Here is a 13766-nt window from a genome sequence, read left to right as displayed (position 1 = left end):
TAGTGGCTGCATAGTTTAACACCACTCAAGAGCTGTTCTTGCTTTCTTCTCTGAACTTCCTACCTTCCCTGAGAATATTTCTACCTCTCCTTTGTTGGGAGAAGTACAAGGAAAATTAGAAAATTTAAGTACATAATTGCTTTGGAAGTAGAAAGTCCATATGTGAAATAACTCCTTTTGCTGATCTCTTGGGCATCCAGAAGAGCAGACAAACTGTATTCAGAAGTTCAGGACAGCCACCGGCTTTGGGGACATAGGTGCATTGGAACGGAGGCCCATGCTTTGGCCCCCAAGGCTCTGCAGCTGAGTGCACAGGTTGGCATGTCTTTCCCCAGTAAGTCAAGTGTTTAGCTTTGGGCCCAAACAGCCCTCTGCTGAGAGGTCGTCCAGGCTAAGAAAGCAAGCAAAGGCTCTTTGCTTCCAATGCCATTGCTCTCGCCTTCTCTGAAGCCGCAACATCCATAACATGGAGCCTGCTCTCACACTCTGAGTTCCCCTTCCATATCCCTCATCTTGAACTGTCCAACCTGAAAATATACTCTGCTTTGCTGCAGAGTCATTCCATGTAAGTCAATTTTCCAGATAACTGAAGCTTAGCTGTCCTTTGACGTCACCTATGTGAAGGAGAATTGTTCTGAGGATGAACTGCTCCATTCTTGCTTTCTTAACCAGAGTACCTGGAAGAGAACTGAACGTTTCTGCCGGAAGGCTGTCCTCTCACAATGATGATGTCCTCTGGCTCTGATGAGGGATGTAGAGTCTGTGTTTGCTACACTTAATGACCTCAGACTGCCATGTTTTTGAGGTGTGGGTTTCTTTTTCAAAGTGTTTCTTGTTTTCTTCTGCATTACCCTTGCTGTCATTCATTGTTAGTTTCTGCCCACTTAACGTGTTGGAAAACACTGACTGAAAAACCATGTAATCAGAACTGTATATGCATATACTGTCTGAGAACCTTGATTTAGTACTAGAGGATCTCTGAAGTCTTTTTCAGTTTTAATTTATTTTTGTGGCTCTAGATTTCCTGGAAAATGGGCATAATTAATTATGTGTATATAGTGGGTTTTTGTTTGGATACTTCTCAGGGTGTTTGTAACTTATTATCTAAGTCCTAACTTGTCTCTTAGTGGCTGATATATGATCTTCAGAAGTGTGAGATACCATTTGTGACAGAGTTCTAAGATGGCCCCTTCATGGTCACCCTGTGTAATTTGCTTCTCTTCAGCTTGGGCAAGACCTATGAGTATGATAGGATGGCACTCCAATGACTAGGTTACCTTCTATGTTTGGCAAAAGTAAAGGGATTTTGGATATGTAATTAAAGTTTCTAATTAGCTAGCTTTAATGTAATCAAAAGAGAGATCGACCCTGGTGGGTCTGGCTTAATCAGGTGAAGCCTTTAAGAAAGGGTCTAGAGTGAAGAGGTTTTCTCCCCTGCTGGCCTTGAAAAAGCTAGCTGCCATGATTTCTATAGTTGCAAGGAAATTAATTTACTTAGCAACCACGTGAACTGGAAGCACCTTGAACCTCAGATGAGACCACAGCCCCGGCCAATGCCTTGACTGCAGTATTGTGAAACCCTGAGCAGAAAACTCAGTTAAGTGATGTCTGTACTCTCGACCCATGGAAACTGTGAGATAATAAATGGATATTGTTTTAAGCTGATAACTTTACAATAATTTATTATGGAGGAATAGAAAATTAATACAGCATCCTATTTGGATTTTGTGTTTAAAAAGGTAAAAGAGCATACTGCACTTGCCATGCATGGGTTCACACAAACTTAATCACATTATGATAATTACCTCACCCTACTATGTATGGACAATATCAATTCTGAGGTTTATGCAGGCCCGGAAATAAAACCCAAGAATTTATTAAGATTATGCTTGTCCATTCCTGAGAATCAGCAAATAAAACGTGCAGGGCTGTTGTGGGAAGTCCAAGCCAACATTTCTCTATCAGTCATCGTACCCAGGAGAGAATCATAAGTTTAAAAAAAAGATCTCGGGGCGCCTGGGTGGCTCAGTCGGTTAAGCGGCCAACTTTGGCTCAGGTCACGATCTTGCGGTCCGTGAGTTTGAGCCCCGCGTCGGGCTCTGGGCTGATGGCTCAGAGCCTGGAGCCTGCTTCCGATTCTGTGTCTCCCTCTCTCTCTGCCCCTCCCCCGTTCATGCTCTGTCTCTCTCTGTCTCAAAAATAAATAAAACGTTAAAAAAAAAATTAAAAAAAAATAAAAAATAAATAAAAAAAAGATCTCATGTTAAAAATAAAAAAAGCTAAACTAAACTAAACTTAGTGGATATGAGGTGGAGTCAAAGTGTTTTTACAGTGATTTTTTTTTGCTTACTTATTTTATAGATAAGTGCAGCACAATATAATGATGGTACAATATCTTACATTTTTCATAACTTTATAAAACTTTTTTAAAATGTTTATTTATTTATTTATTTATTTTGAGAGAGAGAATCCCTAGCAGCCTCCGTGCTGTCAGCGCAGAGCTCGACCCGGGATTTGATCTGATGAACCCATGAGATCATGACCTAAGCCAAAATGAAGACAGTTGGATGCTTAACCAACTGAGGCACTGAGGTGCCCGAGTGTTTCATAAAACTTTTTAAAGCTTATTACATATGGCCCTCACGATATATGTCACTTCAACTTGAGGTTGTATTTAATTAATTTAATAATTAAATTGGAAGGCAAGTAGTTTAGTTATTTATGGACGTCATTTAGAAAATTTTTAATTCCAGTATAATTAACATATAGTATTATATTAGTTTCAGGTGTGCAGGATAGTGGTTCAACAATTCCATACATTATGGGTTTCATTTTTACATTATTTAAAAAATACTCTTTTTGAGTAGTCATTATTGACACGGTAAAAATTAGATTTCTCTCTCACATACCTGTCCTTCATTCATCTTGTTTTCCTCTTTAGAGTCAACCCCTACTGGTTACCTGAGCATTCCTCTAGAGGTATTCTATGCAATAACAAATAAATATTCAAATTACCAATAAATATAGGTACCTAATGCTCACTAGGTGTGATTAAGTAGTTTAACCTATTTTCTAAAAAGATAAATCTGTATCCCTGATTATGACAAATTATTACCTCAATGTATTGATAAAATTGAGTTGTTAATATTTTATTTGGGATTTTTCTGTGTTTATTCATACAAGGAAGTTATTTGTCCTTTCCAGTTTTCATGGTCTGTTGTCTTTTGATATTGTTATGGTAGTTTCCCAGAATAACTGAAGAAGGGAAAGAGTTTTATCTTGCTCCATTCAGCAGTAGCTTAAATAGAATTGTAATTATCTCTCCTTTGAAAGTTTAAAAGGTGCCACCTGGAAAAAAATTCTTTGGGTTGATACCTTTCTGCAGCTAATTATTTGACAATCTTTGTGTTTTATTCTGAAGTATTAGGTTTTGTCAGGTATTTTACGTCTTCTTCTGTTAATTTTAGTAAAAAATATAAATTTTACTGGAAACTGATGTATTTCACTGGAATTTAAAAATTTACCAGGCTAGAATTTTATTTTTTATTTATTAAAAAATTTTTTTTTAATCTTTATTTTTGAGAGAGAGAGAGAGAGAGAGAGAAAGTGTGAGTGGGGGAGAGACAGAGAGAGAGGGAGACACAGAATCTGAAACAGGCTCCAGGCTCTGAGCTGTCAGCACAGAGCCCGATGCGGGGCTCAAACTCACGAACCCGCGAGATCATGACCTGAGCCCAAGCCAGACGCTCAACTGACTGAGCCACCCAGATGCCCCCAGGCTAGAATTTTAAAGAGCATTCTTTAAAATTCCAAAGTTGTACCAATAGTCTCTTGCCTGTTCATAAATTTATAAATTTGTATGCATTTCTTTTTTATCCTTCAATGTTTCTTTTTTTGTTTTAGTAATAATAGCCACAAACAGTACTTGAGTTTGCCAGCTGTACTGTTTTTGTCTTTTCTGAAAATCATGTCTAACACTTAGTTACCATGAAGCACTCCGCTATTAATACACATGATTTCATTTCTTTGCAACAACCCTCAAGGGTAGTTTTGTGGGTTTTTTTTTTAACATTTATTTTTGAGGGAGAGCGAGAGAGGGGTGAGGGCAGAGAGCAAGGGGGACAGAGGATATGAAGCAGGCTCTGCCCTGTCAGCTCAGAGCCCAAAGTGGGGCTCAATCTCTTGAAATGCACAATCATGACCCGAGTTGAAGTCAGATGCTTAACGGATTTAGCCCCTCAAGGGTAGATTATTAATCCTCAAGTTATGTAGGAGAAAATGGATTCTTCAGGAGGCAAGGTAGTGATCCCTCCACTACTCAGTAAGGACACTGAGACTCAACTCTTCTGACTCCAGAAACTGAGTTTTTGATTTTACTTCTCTACTTTTCTTCCTCAATTTTTTGAAAACAAGTGTTTTTGAAAACACTTTTTCTGCACAAAAAAGGAAGGCTGACATCATTGTTTCAACATCAGAAATCCTCAAAGAGGTGCATAAGACTGGGCATGCCTTGCTGAGGAGAGGGGGTTCCACCAGTGGAACAGGGCTGATGGTGCGGGAGAGCTGGTGGCTCCACAAGGGTACGTGGGCCACCTGCTGGGGCTTGAGCAAGGTCTGACTTCTTGGCCATTACTGCAACTAATTGATGGGGGTGTTGTGAGCTGTCAACAGCTGGGATGCAGTAGCACTAAAGTGACTTGCACCCCAAGAGAAATTTCTCTTCTCCCCTTGTGGAGTTCAGACAGATCTCACCCTCAGGTCGGTGTGTCCCTAATCTCTGCAGAGGGAAGGATTAGAAATATCTAGTGACCTGGGGGGCAATATCCAGTCAGCCAGGGTCCCATGGGGCACTGAATCTTTTTCTTTTTTTAAGTTCATGTATTTTTTAAAGAAAGCATGAGCAGGGGAAGGGCAGAGAGAGAGGGGGACAGAGGATCTGAAGCAGGCTCTGCCATGACAGCAGACAGCCCCATGCAGGGCTGGAACCCACAAACTGCAAGATGACGACCTGAGCTGAAGTCATCCTTTAGGGACTGAGCCACCCAGGTGCTCTGGGCGCTCATTCTTTTAAACCACAATGATGACAAGCAGATGTGACAGGACTTGTTGACACGGGGACCTCCACCACACCTCTTGGTCAGTGTGACAATCTTCCTATTTAACCTTAACTAGGGGTCTGCTTGATATCATCTTGCAGGGCCAGTGTACAGCCTGAGAACAGTGAGACCCAGGGCCAGAATCGCCCATCCCTGTGAACTTTCTTCCTTGTATTAGGAGACATACACTAAAAGCTGATTTTCTCCTGGGCTCAGCCTCTGTGGAAAGCACATAACTTTCTGGTACCTTTCCAGGGCATTTGCGAGATGCTCCACTCCACCTATGTCCGCTTCCAGTGCTGGGGTGGCCTCACTGGGTGGTCTTTTCTGAATACTTTTTGTATCCAGCAAAACGGATCCCACTCAGTGCTGTACTCTGGCCTACCTCCACTTTCTCATCTCCAGATGCAAATTGTGGACAGGTTAGTGGAAGTCTTTCAGAGTCTCCTGTGATTTTTTTCCTCTGGAGTATTGGTTGCAAGCTGACCTTTGCTGAATCTTGTCCCAAGTAAACTGTAGCTTGATTGGTTTTTTTGAAGTTTTTACTTATTTTGAGAGAGAGAGAGAGAGAGAGAGAGAGAAGAGGAAGGGCAGAGAAAGAGGGAGAGAATCCCAAGAAGGCTGGGAGCTGTCACTGCAGAGCTTGTTATGGAGCTTGATCCCACGAACCATGAGATCATGACCTGAGCTGAAATCAAGAGTTGGACCCTCCACCGACTGAGCCAACCAGGCGCCCCCTAGCTCAATTGCTTTTTAAAAAGTTACCATGTTGTTGATATACTTCCTTAGTTTCCTACTGTGATGCAGATCTTTCCTATTTTCATTTCTTTGGTCCTTTCAGGGGAGACAGGATACTCAGTAGAGAAAGAAAGTCTTTGCTCCAGCTGTGCTTGGGGTGTTTTTTGTTTTTTTGTTTTTCTTTTTTGAACAGAAGTCTGGTCTTCCTGCATTTAAGGTATCTGTAGGACTTACAAAGAGAAACACTATGAAAATTAGTGATTGAATATTTGGATCTGAGACTTCAGGGAGATGTGGGTGAGAAATACAAATTTGGGATACATCAGCCTATGGTGGCAGTCAAGTCACAGGAATAGGAGAGACTGCCTGGAGCAGGTTCCAAAATATTACAGATCATCAGTTCCTCTCCCAGATTCTAATTTAGCAGGCCTAGAGTAGTCTCCAAGAATCTACAATCCATTTTTTTTGAAGCTTCCAAATAAAGATTTCTAGAATTGAGTATTAAGAGAAGAACTTGTAAGACAATGCTCCCAGAATGGTCCTATTTAGGTATGAAAGGTTTATGTCTATTGCACATAGTTATGTTGTAGGGATGGTGGCAGGGTCATCCACTGAAAAAGTGATGAAGATTTTGAGAAGCCATGATGAGGAAGAAGTGGGGATACTGTGGAGGAACATAGACAAAATGAGAGGACTGAGAGTTAGACACCAATGCAGGTGATTGTGCAACTGTCTCCTTCCTACTCAGAAAGTTGAGTGTAGACAGGAAGGTGAATGGTTGGCTTAACTGAGTTGGGTGAAGCATGGAACAAGTACAGGGCATTAAGGGCTACAAAAATCCGCTGGTGTCTGACCACTGCCTCCATCCATTCCATTTTCTGCTGCCCTAACCTAACCTACTCTGGACCTCAAAGCCACAGTCCCTTCTGCCACCTGACCCCTTTCTCTCAGTCCATGTACCCTTCTTTTGTTAACCTGGAATCCAGGGATGTCGCTTCAGTCACTATCTTGCCGGGAGCCCTCAGAAAATTAAATAACTAGTTTACGGTCAAACTACTATAAATGGTGAGATGAAAATTTGAACTTAGGCCAGTCCAAGTTTTGTTTGTTTTAAGACCACTATTTTATAGGACCCCCACAATGGGAACTGTGATGTCCCAGCAGACCCTGGTTAATGAAGGACTTATTGCCCTAGCCACCAGGAATGCAGTTAGCAGTCAGACTTCAGCTCCCAGGCCCCTCAGGGATCCCTTGGCTGCAGAGAACTGCCTCACCCAAGGTCACACCCCTTCGTGGGCAGCACACATCCAGTGATGAATCAATGCATAAATATAAAGGCCCGGCCCTCTCAGCCCTGCTTGGGACTACTCAGAAGGAACTTTCTGTCTCCAGAGCTCCCTGTGACATTGGCTGAGGTTGTCCTCGGGCCTGCATCACAGCTCACCTTTCCTTCCACAGTTGTTGATCCCAAGAATACTCCTTAATAAACACACTCCATGCTAAATGCTCTTTCAGAGTCTGTTTCCCAGGGAACCCAGTGTGCAACAGCCTCTCAAAGATATAGGAGCCAGACTTTCCTGTTACAGAAGTCCTATTACTTCTCACTTTTCCCAGAGCGTTTCTGAGAATTGTCAGGTCCAGAAGAAGCTGAATGCTCCTTCCCCTGGTCACAGGGACCACATCTCATATAGTCTTTGGATTTCAGTTCTGTAGGGCTCAAGAGAGATGGCTTAATATGGGGCTGAGTTAGGCAAACGGTCCTGGATTTGGAGTGTGGCTAGCCTGCTGCTTAAATTTTGCTGACTGTTTTTCCCTTTTCCTCCCTAGTCATCCTCCTGAGCTGAGTCTGGGCTTGGAATTCCTAATCTTGATTCCCAGTTTCAAACAAGCTTCAGACAAGGCAACTGATTGAAAAATTTTTTTTAAGTTTATTTTGAGAAAGAGAGAGAGAGACAGCGTGAGCTGAGGAGGGACAGAGAGGGAGAGACAGAATCCCAAGCAGGTTCTGTGCTGTCAGTGCAAAGTCTGAAGTGGGCTTAAATTCACACACCCATGATATCATGACCTGTGTGCCAAGATCAAGAGTCAGACGCTAACTGACTGAGCTACTCAGGAGCCCCACAACTGATTGAATGTTTAATGCTCACATTTGATATGCCATTGTACCGTGATGTTAGTGACTGAAAAGTAAAAACATGAGCTAGGCCAAAGCAAACAAATTTCAGTGCTTTTATTTCAGGTTCATTGTTTTCCTTGTATTTTAGCAGTTAGAATAAACAGTCGAAACATGTTAGGAAAAAAAATTAAGTCATCCATCAGAAAAAAAAATTATAGGGTTTTCAATGTGATTAAGTATAATAAGAATACTAACAAAAATGAAAAAAATCAATACTTGCATGTTATATACAACATACAATTTTGTAATTTTGTAAGTTTCTCCACTTTACATTTTAATTATTCTTTTCAATCCACACAATCACTATATAGAGTAACTAAGTATATGATTCAGGATATATTTGTTTATAATGGTTTGAAAATTTGTGGTATTTGGTTTTCAGTTAGACATCTATGAAGATTTCATCTGTGTTAACCACTTAATTAGAAAAAATATGCAATGTACTATGATGGAGATTTCAAAATATTTAGTAGGTGAAACAATTGAAGTTTATCTATTAAAATGGAATCTAGTTTATTTAATTGGAATATTGTTGCCTTCTAATCCAGCTAACATACTCTTCAGTCAGCAGCAAATTGAAGCCCTATGTTATCAATGATTGCTCAGATCACTCTAAGTATATAAGCTATGTTACATTAAATAACCTTATTTAGGTAACTGCTTTAAACATTCTGTAGACTCAAGTACTTCTTAAAGTTTTCAGTTATTGATTTTCAAATCTTCTTTGTAGGTATAAGCCTCTCAGAAGGCCAAGCATAATCACAGTTCCTGCCCAGCCGGTCTTTTCCTTTGATAACCACCCATGGTTACTATACCAGCCTGTCAATAAGCATTTAATGAAAACCTGCTATGGGGCTGAGGCCTCTACTGGAGCTGAGAAGCAAACAAAAGATTAAGTTTGCCTAGAGAAGCTTACAATCAAGTTGGTGGTTTTCATGAGCATAAGCCAGCATGGTTTCCTTGATTTTCTTATTTATCAACAGCAACAAGAAATTGTTTTTCTAGGGGTAGCATTGAGTTGGACACCCTCTTAAGCTGAGAGAGGAAAAAAAATAGCCCCCACTAACTAAAAAAAAAATGACATAATTTATGTGGAATCCTGTACGATTGTCTCCAGAGGTTTGCATATCCATCTATCAGATTTATAACGTAAAGTACCACACATGTTTCTTAATTATCTACACATTAAGTTAAGATGTGTTCTTATCCTTCATGTATTAAGAGTAAAATGTCAGCACATTTTTGTGGTTTCCTCTAACTAGTAAAACAGGAGGGAGGTTCTTCGTGAGGATTTCCAACCAAGCCATGTACAACCAATCTGATATAGATCCTTTTCTCGCCACTGGAAGGCTCCTGACAGCAATGGAAGAAAAATTTTAAAAGTGACAATTACTACAGGCAGTAACATCACTAGTCATCTGAGCTATTTAATAACCAGTGGCCTGAAACTTTTATAACCCTCCCCCACAAAATGAAAGCATAGACGTTATTTTGAATATAGATATTAAACTGATATATTTCTTGGATAATACAAATATCTATAAACCAGAAAAATAGGCTTAGGCACTGTAGAGTAGCAACAAAGCATAACTATAAATTTTCACTCCTCTTTAAATAGAAAATTTGATCAAGCAATACCTCTCCTTTTTGGATGGAAATGATATTCCTAGTAGTTTAAGTCTCTTATATTTGGCAGGAATCTCAGAAAACAGCTATTTGAACCCTCTCACCCAAATTGGGAGACTGTTCTAGGTCTTAGGTGGATAGTCCTCCAGTGTAGACCTTGAAGACATATTAATCTTCACACACAGGAATCAGACCATGAGGCATAAACGTAAAATAGTTGGTTTTCATGTTTAGCTATCACTGCTTGAGTACACATTCATATTTACAACAGGTATACTTCTAACATTTGTGGGATGGAGGGTAAGAGTGGAAATGGGAAAGTCCCCTGCCTTTTTCTCCCACCCTGACCTCTTCTAACAGAGCAAGGAGCCTCCTGAACATGCTATAGACTCTATATCTCAGGACCACTCCCAGAGAAGGAGCCCATGAGCCTCAGAGGCTGACGTAAGGCCTGTTAGGCAGGGAGTTCCAGGGTCGGGTTCCTGGAGCATGGTCTGAAGAGGAAGCCAGGGTTCTACGTGGGCATATGCCCTGGCCCCATGGGTAGGGCACACCGGATGGAAAGTCCAGGTGGGGCCTTCTAAAGCCCACGGGCTCCAGTTGGCAGGGTCTCAGGGTGGCATTTATTTTCCCTCACGGTCTAAAATCCCACATGTTCCAAATTTTTTTAAACTTTCCACCTGAATAGTTTGGACTTTTTAAGTTGATTCACCCATTTAGCTAAGATTTCCCTGTAACATTCTTAAATATCTGCAGTGATACTTACAGAACAATGAGATTAGCAGCTCTTGAGTGTTCCTGTAAGAGTTCATTCAGGCGAACTTGGCGGTAACTCTGTGGACAACATTCAGGTTTTGTTGAGGGCAGTTCTACCAGAATTATGAATAATAATCTATCTTCTTCCCTCAAATAGTGGAGAAGTAGAAAAGCCTCACTTTAAAAAATTACAATTATTTCATCCATATTTGGAAACGAACGGCGTTTTAAAAACTCATGAGAATTTTTGGAAATATAAAGAGTAAGACAAGGTTGTCATTGTGCAATAGTGGCTTATTAAATTCTAAGGGAAAAAGCAAGCAAGCAGAAGACACGGGTAATAGTAAAGAGAAGATGAGAATGGCCAGATCTGGGAACAGGTTTGAGGTAGAAGAAAACTAACTGAATCTTGATACTTAAGAACATAAATTATATCCTCACCTACACTGTTTAGGCTCTTTGAATATTTTATCAGCACAGGGGACTCGTTCCAACTAAAAAGTCAACCAAGACTCACTTGGAAAAATAACTACATTGATGATTTTGCTTTGATGAAAGTAATATTTGTCATTATATTTCATTGGCTCAGAAACCAAGGCTTAGATGTATGATTTGCTCAATTATACGAAAAATCTTTGTCAGATCTGGGCAGTTTATTATACACAGTTTATAAATTTCAGCTCAGGGGGCTCCTGGGTGGCTCACTTGGTTAAGCATCCACCTTCAGCTCAGGTCACGATCTTGCAATTTGTGAGTTCGAGCCCCACGTGGGGCTCTGTGCTGACAGCTCAGAGCCTGAAGCCTGCTTCAGATTCTGTGTCTCCCTCTCTCTCTGACCCTCGCCCATTCATGCTCTGTCTCTCTCTGTTTCTCAAAAGTAAGTAAATAAACATTCAGGGAAAAAAATTTAGTAGTTATTTTTTCTACTAAATTTGAAAGGCTTTAGTATCTCTCATTCTAATTTGTTTCAAATTCAGCTCCTAATGTAGTTTATTTAAATTCTGTAGTTTAGAGGTTTCTGTGGCCCTTCTCCTTGAATATCTAATCCAATTCAAATGTCAGTTCTTCTACTTAATTCTTTTGTCCCAGCCCTTTTCATTATCCTCATGATCACAACTTCATTCAGCTCAGGCCACATGGGGTAACTTCCGTCTTCTGGGTTCTCCAGAAAAGCTCCCCACTTCATATCCATCCTACAACATGTGCCCAATCCAACTTTCACAATTCTTGTTCCAATTGCATATTTTCTCAGATCCCTTTGTTAGTTTTCATTGCCTCATCAGGTTAAAATTTCTTTGTTACTTGTGTTATATTGTGAGTCAACTACCTTGATCTACTTTGCACACATATTGACTTAAATTATTTTAGACTGATGGGTATGTCTCCTGTTCTATAAAATTAAATTTGAAAGAAGACTTTATAATATATATCAATAATCTGGTTTTTTAAAATCTTTTTTAAAAAGAATTAATTTCATATTAAAACTGGAAACTAGTTTCTAAATCCTCATATCCCATAATATGATTGGAAAGCACTTGAAAAATGCAGAAACCCTGGATCTTGAATAATGAAATTCTATAACAGATAATGTTACTTCTTGATCATTAAATCAACTGTTGTTTTCTTTTGCAGCTAGTTAGACAGTAAAGTAAAAATTAAGGAAGACAAGTCCTTACCTTTTCCTTGACTGCTTCCAGTTCTGCATCTGTAATTTTCCACGGGGTTTCTCTCTTTAATTTCTCAGCAGTTGTTAAATCTTTGCAGCTTTCATGGAGACGATATGGTTCAATCATCTCTTCAAAGACTTTCCAGCTGAAATTGGAATTATAAAGGAGGGCTCACAGTGGGAAACTAACTCATTATTTCACAGATACTCCAGGTATGACTGGCTCTGCTGGCTGCAGAATCAGAGCTGAATGTCATGCAAATCTTTTAAGAATTATCTTTGCAGGGGACTTACTGTGAGTAAAGTCATGGATATAGTACTGCCTCCCTACCCAAGGCAAGGCCTCAACATGTTTGAGGCCTTGTTAGCCTACTGGGTACTAGATCCTCAATATAAACGCACCAACACACAGAGAGCAATTATTCTGCAAATACACTTACTACATGGTATAGTCAAAGACACAGTTGTAATGTAGACATGTTAGCCCATAAATAAGTTTCCATCTGCTGAACTGAGTTTCCATCTGCTTATTGTACAGACTGTATGGGAGACATTTATGGATTAATGTGGGAGATGAGCTAGGTTCCTTGGGGTGGGAGCTGGCAAGTCCTGCCCTCCCCTTTAGTCCAAGCGCCCCACCCCCTGCTGGCAGGGGGCTGTGGACAGCTAGAAGAATAATAAATTTAATGGTTATAGAGCAATTTGGATGTATGCTGCAAATAATGGAGCTTTCGTCCTTCTGATGTCTGCTGTTGCTGCCTGAGATTTTTAAATGACTGTTTTTCAGGTGCGTGTTAGAGAAAAGAAAACAAAAATCAATAATATTTTAATGTCTAAAAATCCAAAGCCATTTTAGAGCAATTAAGAAGATGTCATTGAGTAGAAAAGTAGCAGTGCTATCTCACAGCTGTAGACCATTTTAAAACTTGCTAGAAAATCTCATTCTTGTCTTTCATAAGAATCTCATAGGATTTTTTTTTTAATTTTTTTTTTTTTTTACGTTTATTTTTGAGACAGAGAGAGACAGAGCATGAACGGGGGAGGGGCAGACAGAGAGGGAGACACAGAACCGGAAGCAGGCTCCAGACTCTGAGCCATCAACCCAGAGCCCGACGCAGGGCTCGAACTCACAGACTGTGAGATTGTGACCTGAGCTGAAGTCGGACGCTTAACCGACTGAGCCACCCAGGCGCCCCTCATAGGATTTTTTTAAAACAGTAGTACAAAACAAAGCTTATAATTTATGAGAGTAGTTGTCTTTAGTGTGCTACTTTAAGATGATCTCAAATATAAACAAGATCTTTTGGTTTCATATAATGTAGCTTACTTATAATTTAGTACCTTTGAATTGAGGGGTAACTAAAATCAAAGTGCTGTTAGGTTAAGGGGTGCCTGGGTGGCTCAGTTGGTTAGGCATCTGACTTCAGCTCAGGTCATAATCTCACAGCTCGTGGGTTCAAGCCCTGCATCGGCCTCTGTGCTGACAGCTCAGAGCCTGGAGCCTGCTTTGGATTTTTTGTCTCCCTCTGTCTCTGTCCATCCCCTGCTCATGCTCTGTCTCTCTTTCTCTCTCAAAAATAAACAAATATTAGAAAAAAATTTTTAAGTGCTATTAGGTTAAGGAATTAAAATATGAGGAGATGAGCTCAATGATCTCATCAGTTGCCCTGATTTAGGATTTGCAGATCAAAGTGCAGAGATTACAAAG

General features: G+C 40.2%; 2 protein-coding genes across 2 annotated transcripts in view; one reads left to right on the top strand and one right to left on the bottom strand.

Moving 5' to 3' along the window:
* Nucleotides 1-13766, top strand: part of FBN1 (fibrillin 1) — a 711751-nt gene that overhangs the window by 331262 nt on the left and 366723 nt on the right. The gene's annotated exons all lie outside the window — the stretch shown is intronic.
* Nucleotides 9201-13766, bottom strand: part of SLC12A1 (solute carrier family 12 member 1) — a 100719-nt gene continuing 96153 nt past the window's right edge. Inside the window, exons 24-26 of the mRNA XM_049613594.1 lie at nt 12069-12204; nt 10403-10470; nt 9201-9363 (exon numbers count right to left, since the gene is read on the bottom strand). Coding sequence (XP_049469551.1) covers nt 9228-9363; nt 10403-10470; nt 12069-12204 — 340 coding nt within the window. The 3' untranslated portion in view covers nt 9201-9227. The remainder of the gene's footprint in view (nt 9364-10402; nt 10471-12068; nt 12205-13766) is intronic.

This window comes from Panthera uncia (assembly GCF_023721935.1).
Source record: "Panthera uncia isolate 11264 chromosome B3 unlocalized genomic scaffold, Puncia_PCG_1.0 HiC_scaffold_1, whole genome shotgun sequence".
In the NCBI taxonomy this organism is placed as follows: Eukaryota; Metazoa; Chordata; class Mammalia; order Carnivora; family Felidae; genus Panthera; species Panthera uncia.
Note: the sequence above shows the minus strand (reverse complement) of the source record. Positions and strands in the feature narration are given on the sequence as shown.